Here is a 12217-nt window from a genome sequence, read left to right on the forward strand (position 1 = left end):
TTATATTTTAATATTATATAATCAAGCTTTGTTTTTTACATGATATATTTACGTAAAATGGTAGAAATATAAGCACCTGTTACATAATAAAATAATAATGAAATAATTAAATAATAAAATAATAAAATAAAAATGAGATTATAAGATAGATTTTTCTAGCATCGATATTATTTAATTTTTTATTTAACATTTTTACTCAGAATTTTATCAGAAATTTTTTTATATTATATTTATTGCAATTAAAAAAAATTACTAATTTTCATTAGTTAATTTATATTCATAAAATTTATATTTATAAAAATATAAAATTTTCGTATATAAAATTCTCTAATCTTAAATTTCTATAATATAGTTCATCCATGTTCGTATACTGGATCTCTAAACACTGTGCTTGTGCGCCAACTAGCGACAAGAATCAACACTACTTTTTCTGCCGAATCGATATTCTGCTCAAATATTGACTTCGCGATTGTGCGTGGTGTCGCAAGCGAGTCGTGCAGTAGACGGCGATGCTCTTTTAAAAAGCGAGTTCTTGCGAGTGATAAGTCAAGTGCTGTCGATTGAAGAATTGATAATCGGAATATCCTGGAAACAGGAAATAAAGAAGATGTTACTAGCGGCTAGTGCTGTGTTTTTTGGATTGACCCTCGGTCTCTCCCACGCGAGTAACTCGGTACTCGAGTCGACACCGAGTTCTTTCAACAATCATGGAGGTGATTTCATTTCTCTTTTCTCATGCCCTACATTCATTTAATTTCCTTAATTATTGTTTCTTTTTTCTAAAAAATTGCGCGTAGCAAATTAATTTTATATCTTTTATCGAATTACACATCACTTAATTGTATGTCGTTTATCGAATAGTAACTTGCAGGTGCAATTGTTCTTTCGAAAGCACCTGCAGTCACTGAAACTGTTATGGCGAATTCATTGACTTGTTCCGATCGGTATTACGATAGATGTATAAAATTGCATCGGATAAGAAATGATATTACAAATAAAACTTTAGTAAATATGAACGAATTATATGTTATGATTGCGCTTATGATAGGATTAGTCATGCTTTACGATAACAAAATAGATGTGAATCAGATTAGATTTACTCGCGTCGAAAACTTGGACTCTATTAAAAGTTACAAGAATGAAGTGACATTTTATGATGCTATCAGATATATATCGTTAGAAATTTCATCTTATTTTCTAATTTTTTTAAATGATATAATATTTTGAAATAAGATTAATTACTAAATATATATTTTATATAATATTTATATAAAAAATGAATTATAAAAAATTCGCAAATGAACTATTTTTTTCAATATTAAAAATCATTTTGATATATATGACTGCATTTTTTCATATTTAATTAAATATTATTTATGATTTTACTATTTATAAATATATATCATTTTATCTAAGTTTCTTAAAAATATTTTATTTTCTACATTATAATTAGCATTTGTATGAAAATAATTGTTAAAGAATTTTCCAATAATATTATGTTAATTCTATAATTACGAATTATATTTTATATATTAATTTTTATAAGATAAAAAAAAATATATAAAATTATAAATTTAATTTAAAAATTTAATTTAAATTTAATATAAGTTATATTATTAATATATTTATATTTTGTATCAAAATTATTTTAATGTATTATAAAATAATCATTGTGACACAAAGTATTGCTTCAAAATTCAACGTTACAATGATTGCAATATATATACTCTACTATATATAAACTACTTTTTTTTATTGATATTTAAAATATTTTGCATAACAATGCAAAGTATTAATGAACTATGTGTGATAATGTTCGATAAAGCATTATGGTTTACATATATCTATATGTATACCTATGCTTTTCTTTTTTGTCTTTTTCTTTAATCAATTTCGATGTGTTTTGATTTATAATCACGTCTATATTCGATAATAACTAAAAATAGTTCAACCAGTTTCATCTGTATCTCAAATTATGTGATATATCTCGCTTTTATAAAGATTGTTTTTCAATTCAAAGTAGAATAAAATCTCATTCGAAATAAAATTGAATCAAAACGTTTTTCGAAACAACGATGACAAGGATGAATCAAACGTTTGTATTGATTTATCTCGACTTGTATGTAATAACTTCAATCGATAATAACAATTTTATTATTGATCATTGTTCAGTTTGAAGAAAAATTTTAGATATAATAATTTACAATGTATATTTATATATCTATATAACTATTTAATTACGAATATATTTAATATATGATTATATAATTTTAATTATTTTCGATAATTTGAAAAAAAAATATTTTTAACAAAAATTAGTAGCATATAATTAGTAATAAAATATAAAATTGAAAAATAATTAAAACACATTTTTTAATAAATTAGGTCGTCTGTATATTTTTAAATAATTTAATTCAGATAATTTAATTTTTTTATCTACTATGAATTATATAAACATTATATTATATAAACATTATATTAATTATATAAACATTATAATTTTATTATATTTAAAGAATATATTTTCTCTAATTACAATTTTATGTTAAGAAATTCAAAATTTCTTTTCAAAGAGGACGCACGATTGAATTTAAAATATCTTGGAAACTTTAGAAGTTTCTTAACTATATCAAATTTAGCTGTTGTGAAAGCTTTTCAAATAAAGTTAATTCATAAATTAAATTCTATAGAATTCTTTCTTTGATTTTCGTATCAATCGATTATATTAGATTATTATTATATACTGAAAATCTATATTGCATTATATATTAATTGAAAATTATTTTACAAGTTTAGAAGAAAAAACAAAGTTTTAAAATAAGTATCATTTGTTTCTTTAGAATTTTATGAAAATATAAAATTTATAAATATAAAAAAATTATAAATTCAATTAAATGATTAATCAAAATAACTTTCCAAAGAAATAATATATTAATCAAATATTATTTTATCGTGAAATATCTTATAAACATCACTCAAATTGAAGGTTCTTTCATTTGAAAGATTCTAGTCTCAATGGCAAGGTGCAAAGTGTCAAACTTTCTAGAAAGCAGTAGTGAACGGAGTTTCGTTCAATTTAAGACTTTACTAAGGACTAATGTGAAATGTTACTGATTTTGATGGAACTTTACAAGTAGATGGAAATAACGAAAGATATTAGAAACTCATATTTATGAAATATTTTGCGAAAGAACTTCTCTTTAACTTCCTGTTTCTCTTAAATTAAATTTTAAATTAAAAATAATATAAATATGAATAATTTCGTATTCCTTGATTTTAGGATAATTTTCTTAACATTTTTCTTTCTATCTTTATATTCTATTTATAATTTTATTTAATTTTTATTTAATTTATTTTTTTTTTTTTATTCAGATGTTTAGTCATTCTAGTATATTTTGTATTTAAAAATTTCGATTCTTTAATTTTTTTTCGACTGTTTATTAACAAATAAATGGTTTGAAAATTTTCACACAAAATTTTGTATTGTTGCCTATACTTTGTTGAAGTTTGAAGATAAAAGTTTTTAGAATGATGCTCTAAACTTTTCCTTGGAACTACACTTAACTTTATCAATAGTTTAATGCCATCTTGATACAAGGTAGTACATCCTTTTATCAGATATCAGAAATTGCTACGATTATCATCATATATTTTATATTATTCGTGTTTCTTGAATTATTAATCATTAATCGTATATTTGTAATAAAGTTTATATTTTGGATTGAAATTAATATTATTTTTTAAAATTTTATTAAAGTATTTTATTATATTTGTAATATTATTTAAATGAATCATTTTGTTTTTATAAAGAATATTTTATTAATTAATTTGTAATTTCTACTTGTTTTTATATGTTTAAATTAACATTAATTTCTTAATATTTTATTTTTTTGTGTAAATAAAATCAATGAAATTTTTTTAATCAATTTTACAAAATACGAACAAAGTAAAACAAAAATAACTATAATATATCTATAATATCTATAATATAAAAAAATATAAATATAAAACAAAAAATAACATTTATATCAATTTGTTGATCGATTAAATTATGATTGAATTAAATTAATTTAATAAATATTTTTTTAAATAGCATTTATGAATAACTGATACAAATTAATTTATAAGAATCATCGGAAATTATATGAACATACGTGTATCCTGTAAACTTTTAAATTCAATTTTCCCAGAAATGGAGTTTCAGTATGGATAAATTTTGTTCTAGATTTTTAATTTAATTCTCTTCAACAATTATTATTGAATAATCCACGTTATGTAATTTACTTTCAGCATTGAATTAAGAAAACGACTCGCAATATAGTTGGAACAACCACATGAAATATCTCTGGCGATGAGCGCATTAACTATTGCTTTTAGTCTGAAATAGAAGGACATCAGTATCGGAATATAATAGTCAGGAATTGTTGTTTGACAATGTAAACGGTGTCGAACTTATCGGTTGTCAATGAATGGACTACATATTCTCACGATTGGATCATTCTTTAATTCAATTTCATTGAAATGCTTTCTATTCGTATAATCGATAATATTGAACTATGAAATAGATCTTCATTGTATCTTTGTCATAATGTGTTGAGGTATTAAGAACAAGTAAAAGAGAAGAAAAAAAAAAAAAGATACTATTTGAAACAGAAAATGATTAAATAATTCTTGTTGAAAATGAAATGAATAAATCAAATTGTTTTGTGATCATTTCTATCATTTTAAGAAAAATCGATCTCATTATATTATAACCAATATGATATATTTTATAATTCCATTTTTTTTCAAATTTTACACTAGTATATCTACATTTGCACTATGCAAAAATAAATTTGATATAAATATATATATATATATATTTCCATTTTTTTAATCAATATATAATTTATTATTATTATAATAAAAAAAATTAAAATAATTCAATAAATTTTTTATTTCTCAAATTTGTACATAAATTTTTACAAAAACAACAATATGATTTTTTATAGCATTTTTCTTTCTATTTATATTTAATATAAAATATAAATTAAAATATGAGAATTATCTTTTATTTTTAATAATCATAATACTCAAATTTAGAAAATTAAAAAAATTAAATATACGTATATACTTATTGCTTCGTTTAAAAACTTTTTCTTTTTAAACAAAACAATTATGCATGGAATTTTGAAGCACATATTTGACATTTTAGTAATTCACGATCTGACTTTTACCATGCAAATCGATATCATGGTTCCATCAAAGGCCCGAATCGAAAAATCGTCAGACCTCGTTTGGCTTTTCGAACGTTCTCATTCAACTATCTCTAAAAATAAAGAATTCAGGTTACATTCAACTTACATTCAACAAACCCTCAGTAAAAGTCATTTATTCCGATCGTTTCTAACTAAAATGTAAAAGTAAATATTATTTCATCATTAACTCTGTTTAATAAAGATAAAAAAAGAAAGAGCATCAAGATATAAGGAACATGGATCAAAGATCATTAAAGGAGGAAAAATAAAACGAATTATAAAATGTTACCATTAATTAATATTCAAGAAATATTTAATGATTTACTTATTAAAACATGATGATTATTATTCTCGTTGATATTAACAAGATCGGAATATTCAGATAGAATATCATGAACATGAACATTCACGATTCTCTTAATGTCTACACAATAATTTAAAATTATCTACACGATTCTTTTTTAAATCAATTTGAAATTTTACATTATTCGAATATCAAGATCTCTCTCCACTACGCCACGAAGCTTCCGGTCTATTTTTGTAAACTCTTGTTTCTCTTTTGGATAACTTTATTAACAATTCTAAGAGATTAAATTGCGAAATTAAGTCACAAATATGATATTTTTACTTTGAAGAAAAAAGAAACTATACTTGGATAATTCATTTAATTTTTACGAAAATATAGAACATTAATATGTAATTCTTTCTAGGATTAATCTAATATAAATTAATCTAGATATCACAGAAATGAAAAAATTATTTTTTAAAAAAAATCTGTAAAATAAATTTGAATTTTTGACTGAAATATTAAATTAAAATTTTTTAATTATTTAATAAATTTAAATATTTAGGATTACATATATTATTTATATAATAATTTTTATATTTTGTAATAATCATGAATAACATTCGTAAAAATATATTTTTTAGAAATAGAATTTCTAGAAGAAAAAATTTTGTTCGAAATTATAATCTTGTTATAGGTCAGTATCATAATTAAAATATTTAATTATCAATCATAATAATGATAAAATTTTGACTTTTCAAACTTATAATCCATTTAAGATTAGAATGAATACTTAATTATTAATTCCATTAATTATTTAATCAAAATTTTCTTCATTTTAAAATTTGAATTTTGCCTTTTATTTATGTAATGATATGATTTATTAATACTTTAATGCAATTGAAATATTTAAGTAGATACCAGTCGCGATTATGATTAATGATTTAAATTCACAATAACATAATAATGTTAAATCGATACAGATAATCACGATTAATAACTAAATTAATTATTTTATCTTCATTATTCAAATCGTTTTTATCGAAATATTAAATATTTTATTCTGATCTCTAGTATCAATCAGCTTTCGATAAAGATATTAATTTAATAAAATATATATTTGTAGTATATTGAAGTTTGATTAAATTTTGATGAAAAACGAATAATAAATTTAAATTAACGAATCAATATCTATTTATAATCATTCATTTTTTTATTTAAAAATCAATTGATTTCCAATGCTTTAGTTAGATATCAAAATTTCTTTTTCATACAACGAAGTTTAAAATAATTTAAAACATTGAAAATATATGTTAAAAAAGTTTAAAGCAATATAATATCATCCATTTTTCTCTTTTTATTTATTTTTTATTTTTTGTTTCAACAAAAATAATAAATACACAATGATATGATGTTTTTATAAAAAAAATATAATTTAAGGTCTATATACAATAACATATTATTTGCATTCAAATCTCTTTTATTCTATATTTTATGAAATTGAAATCATAGTATGTGTGTAAATTTTATTAAAATTGAATCAAAAAATTCAATAAATTTAAGATCACATTTCTTTTAATTCCATCTGTTTTCTTTTCAATATAATTTTTATTTTTTCTTAATTATATCATAAATGCAATTCTATTTCAAAATATCACAATATAAAATCATTACATGATATAAAATCATTACATAATAAAATGTAATAAATAATAATTAAAAAAAAATAATTTTTTTTGAAATATTCAAATTATTCGTTTATTTTATTTATGTTAAGTGCTAAACTAGATCTTGCTTGTATTCTTCAGCTCCCCGATTGGATTTGGATAGTCCAGAAAGTGGATACCACGGCTTGGTGAAGGAAAATGAAACTTTGGTCGAGGTCACACCACAAATACGAGCTATAGGTGCTAAAGTCTGCTCCTTCCGTATCGCGAACAAACACCATGGCGAAGCGCCCTTCGAGATTGTTTTGAAAGAGAAAGGAATGGCAGAACTGAGGGCGCTGCGAGTTCTGAACTGCGAGAAACGGCGTAATTACAAGTTTGATATCGAAGCTGTTGGCTGCAATGGATCATTATCGGAAAAGTACGAATTGTGCATTAAATAAATTTAAACATCTTATAAATGTAATTCATTTTAGCTTTTGTTATAACATTTGCAAATGCATGTATTCTATAATATTTTTTAAATGATTTTCAATAAAAAATTATAATACTTATATTTAGCAATTGAATCGATACTAATATTATCGATATTCAAGCGATTTGATATTGATATTGATATTAGTATATAATAGAAGGTCAATACGTATTAAAATTTTAGATATTTAGAATCATCCTTTCAATATTCGAATTCTAAAGCGATGTATCGAATCAAAAATCATTCGATATCTTATGAAAGTATCGATATTCATTTAATGCTGTAAGAAAATATCGATATCGTTTTATACTTTACGATTTCGATATTTATTCGATACCTTAACTTTTATTTCAAAACGTTATAACGAAAAGCAGATATTGACATAACTTGATAAAATAAGAGAAAACATATGAAACAGATTCAATGTGTCGATTAATAACGGTAATATGTATTTTGATCTTAATTATAATGTTTAGAAATAAAAACTAAGATATCGAATAAATATCAAAATATTCATAAAATATTAAATGATTGTTGAAACATTTCTAAAATATTGATATTGAATCGATTTTTGTACACTGGTATTAATATATTAGTATCGATTCTATCATTATTAATTAATAATAGAAATTTATTATTTTTCAGTGTTAGTCGAAGATAGTACCTGCAATTATATTCTTATTTTTATTTCATATGACACACGTGTAATTGTCTCAATACTTGCTTCTTATATCACAGTGAAGAGCATCAGATTATATTTACTGATTTAATTATTATCGCTTGGTAATAGTATCCTTAGATAGCATAATAAGTCAGAATTACGAAGTTAATTTTTACTATACTATATTATAACTATAAAAAAGGATTTAGATTTCTGCAATATTGCATTCGAATAAATTAGATCATGGAAACAAAAATACATTATTTTTTCAATTTCTTATCTCTGATAAGAAGTTATACTCATGTAACTATAAAATCTGAGATTATAAATATTGATAATCATAAATTTGATCATTTATAATTATAATATTTATGATAAGAAATATGATTTCTTGTTTTTCTTTTTTTCGTTTTTTCTAAAATTCAAGAGTCAATTTAAAGGAAATAATATTAAATTATTTTAAATTTATTATTATTTATTATACATATTTTATTTTTATTATTTTAGTGCCACGGTGCATATTACTGTAGTGGATGTGAATGAATATGCACCACAGTTTCTACAACCGGCCTATGTCAGTACCGTAGACGAAGGACGCCTATACGAAGAAGTTGTCCGTGTCGAGGCATCCGATAGAGATTGCACCCCAAAATTCGGTGATGTATGCAAGTATGAAATTTTGACAGCTGATCAACCATTCATCATCGACAATGAAGGAGCGATACGCAACACTGAGCCATTGGATTACGAGCGATCTCACAATTACATCTTAAGCGTGGTAGCGTACGATTGTGGTATGAAGCAATCCGCACCAGCTATGGTCACCGTTAAAGTCAATCGTGTTTGCGCGCCTGGCTGGAGAGGAATTCCAGAAAGAGTTGATTATGCCGCTGGCGTAGGTTCTCAACCTTTGCTTCCTTCCGCCAGGCTAGATCTTTGCGATGCTCCCTGTATATTACGTAATGTTCGAGCCACTTTAACTCTTGCCACGGACCATATAGGGAAAGGTTGTGATCGTGATACTTACGGTGTGCGCAGCCAACGTAAGTTATGCGGTGCATCTCGCGATAGCGTAGATTTATTGCCAACACCTGGGCCTACTACTTCCTGGACGGCATCTTTGTCTCGAGACGAAGGCAGAGAAGCGGACGAAATTTTTGAGTTCGATGGGGTAGATTCAGCTGCTATTGTACCTAATGATGTGCTTGAGCATACTCTAGCACAGAAATTTACGATTGGAGTTTGGGTGAAACATCGACCTCGTCCTAGACAAGACCCTCATGTTAAAGAGCATATTTTGTGCGCTGCCGATGATCACAGTAAGTTTTCTCAAAATATATTTGATCATTCTATAAATAATATTAGAAATAAAAATTAGAAATAAACATCTGTAGATAATTAATTGATATTTTCATAGAATTGTTTATCATTTTTATATTAAATTTCTTTCTCATAGCATTATTACCGTAACAAATTCTGTTTTTAATTCGATTCTTATTATCGAAAAGCATTACTTATCGAATGATTTAATATATTATTATATATTTCATATTCATAAAACAATTGATTTTTTAATTTGCAGAAATGAATAGACATCATTATGCCCTGTTTATTAGAAACTGCAGACTGATTTTACTACTTAGACGCGATTTCTCAGAGGGTGATCCTAATATCTTCCGGCCTGCCGAATGGCGTTGGAAACTAAGTCAAGTATGCGATGATAAGTGGCATCATTATGCCGTTCAAGTCGAATTTCCCCATGTGACCTTATTCGTTGATGGAGAAGAGTGGCACACGGATGAGAAGAATCCTGAAGTTATCGATGATTGGCCACTGCACCCTGCGAAAGGTGTTAACACGACACTCGTTGTTGGCGCATGCTGGCAAGGTTCCGACAATAAGACGAAACATCATTTCCGTGGCTATCTGGCTGGATTATCAGTACTAGTTGGACGGACCGAGAAACCAGACGTGTTGTCCTGTTTGCGCCGTTGCCAGGAAGGTATTCACGTGCCATCAATGGATTTGCTCCAACCAGGGACCCAATTGCTCACCAATTCCGACCTAACAGAGGTACGAATCGATGGAGATAACCGTACTAATGTTGAAACGCTTCTCCGTCGCATAGGTTATTCCAATTCGAGACGATTCCCTACTCCAGGCCGTCGTAACTTCCGTTTAGAAACTACGATCGTCTGCGAAGGTAGTGAAAATAATCCCCTCCCGGTACCAACCGTTCAATCATACGTCACAGTTCTACCACCGCCCCGTCCCGGTATTACTGTCAACGGTACTGGCTACGTGGCCAGAGAATACGCAGATTTTCGCCTAGGTGTACGTGTATTTCCAGACACTCGTGTCACTGCCGGCTCTGCTGCCAGATTAGATGCATGCGCGGTCAGTGTTTATCCAAGTCTCAATCCTGATCATGAAAGTTTAGGTTTACCAGGCGATGCTCTGCGTAGATTCCGTTCTATTACCGCGCGTGTAGATCGGGATGGTGTTGTTCTCTCAGGCGCTGACACACCTTATAATTATCAGCAATTAATACGTCTTATAATGTATACAAATCGCAAGCCAGCTTATTATCTCGATCGTGTATTTAAATTGACTTGTTCCGAGCTTAGCGGCCGTTTTGCAAGCAACGAATACGTACAAACACTTGCCGTTATTCATCCAAAAGAGAAAACTACTGTTCTTCCTCATTCTACTCCTGACGAACCACCGATTGCAAGAATTTTGGAACCAGCACCTGGACATGCGCAATTGTCTCCTCATCATGCAGATTTACCCGAAGAGTACGCAACAGCTGCGCTTCGTGAAGGAAATAGAAGCATCGGAGGTGCGAGTAGCAGTCATGCAGTTACGATTGTTGCAGTTGCCTGCATCTGCTTCTTGGTTTTAATGGCGGTGGTAGGAGCCGCAAGAGTTAGAGGAGCTGCGAAAAGACGACCATCCGCTGGAGATGAATTAGCTGCTGAAACTGAAATGGCTTGGGACGATTCTGCACTTGCTATCACCGTGAATCCAATGGAAAGGCTCACAGAACATGATCCTCATCATCAAAGTCAGAGAGATGAGGATGTGGATGATTCAGGAAGTTCAGACTCGGAAGATGGATCGTACAGAGATGATGATTTAGACAGTTCTGATTGCGAAAATGATTGCGAGATAAACAATGGACGACATCGCCGTCACACTTCACCTCACGATTTGGAATGGGATCATCGTGATGTCTAAATTATTATCCCTCTGCATTCATCCCCTTTCTTCATATGGTAATTAAGCGGAGTACTAACTTATATTGTTTTTCATTTAATCCCTTTCAAATAATAATTATTGTTTCTTTTTTAATGACGCTTCGTAATGCATTGCAGAATGTACGTTGTTCTAAAGCGAGTTCTGATTATATGAATTATACTTCAACTATTTTCATAATATTCATGAATTGAAACTTTTTGGAACTTCGATGCGTCTTTTGAAGAACATATTAACATTTTCGGTAATTAATCCGATATTCCTATGAATAAATACGAAAGCGTCGTATTATATCCGTCCCCATAGATGAATGACATATTGGTAATTGTAAAATGTTAATAATTAGTAGTTAGTACTCTCCTTAAAAGCCAACAAAATTTGTAAGAGAGTGCGGGACGCTTTATTGAATAGTTAAAACACTTTTTATCTACAACATGCCATAATGTTGATAGATGAAAAATACACGTGGAAGATACTTAAGTTTACTGGGAAGTTCTCGGTAAATATTGGAAGCAATTAATTTATATTTGACTCATTATTATTAATTATTAATTATTATTATTATAATTATTATTATCATTATTATTATAATTATTATTATTATTATTATTATTATTATTATTATTATTATTA

The 12217-nt window shown here is 26.8% G+C and overlaps 1 protein-coding gene across 1 annotated transcript; it reads left to right on the forward strand.

The window, feature by feature from the left end:
* The first annotated feature begins 448 nt into the window (after nt 1-448).
* LOC102680334 (calsyntenin-1) lies at nt 449-12038 on the forward strand. The gene is made up of 4 exons (XM_006611410.2): nt 449-713; nt 7332-7611; nt 8834-9645; nt 9909-12038. The coding sequence occupies exons 1-4, from the start codon at nt 608-610 to the stop codon at nt 11564-11566; spliced, it is 2856 nt and encodes a 951-aa protein (XP_006611473.1). The 5' UTR covers nt 449-607; the 3' UTR covers nt 11567-12038.
* Nucleotides 12039-12217: the final 179 nt, after the last annotated feature.

The sequence above is a fragment of the Apis dorsata genome, unplaced genomic scaffold, assembly GCF_000469605.1.
Source record: "Apis dorsata unplaced genomic scaffold, Apis dorsata 1.3 scaffold_88, whole genome shotgun sequence".
Classification (NCBI taxonomy): Eukaryota; Metazoa; Arthropoda; class Insecta; order Hymenoptera; family Apidae; genus Apis; species Apis dorsata.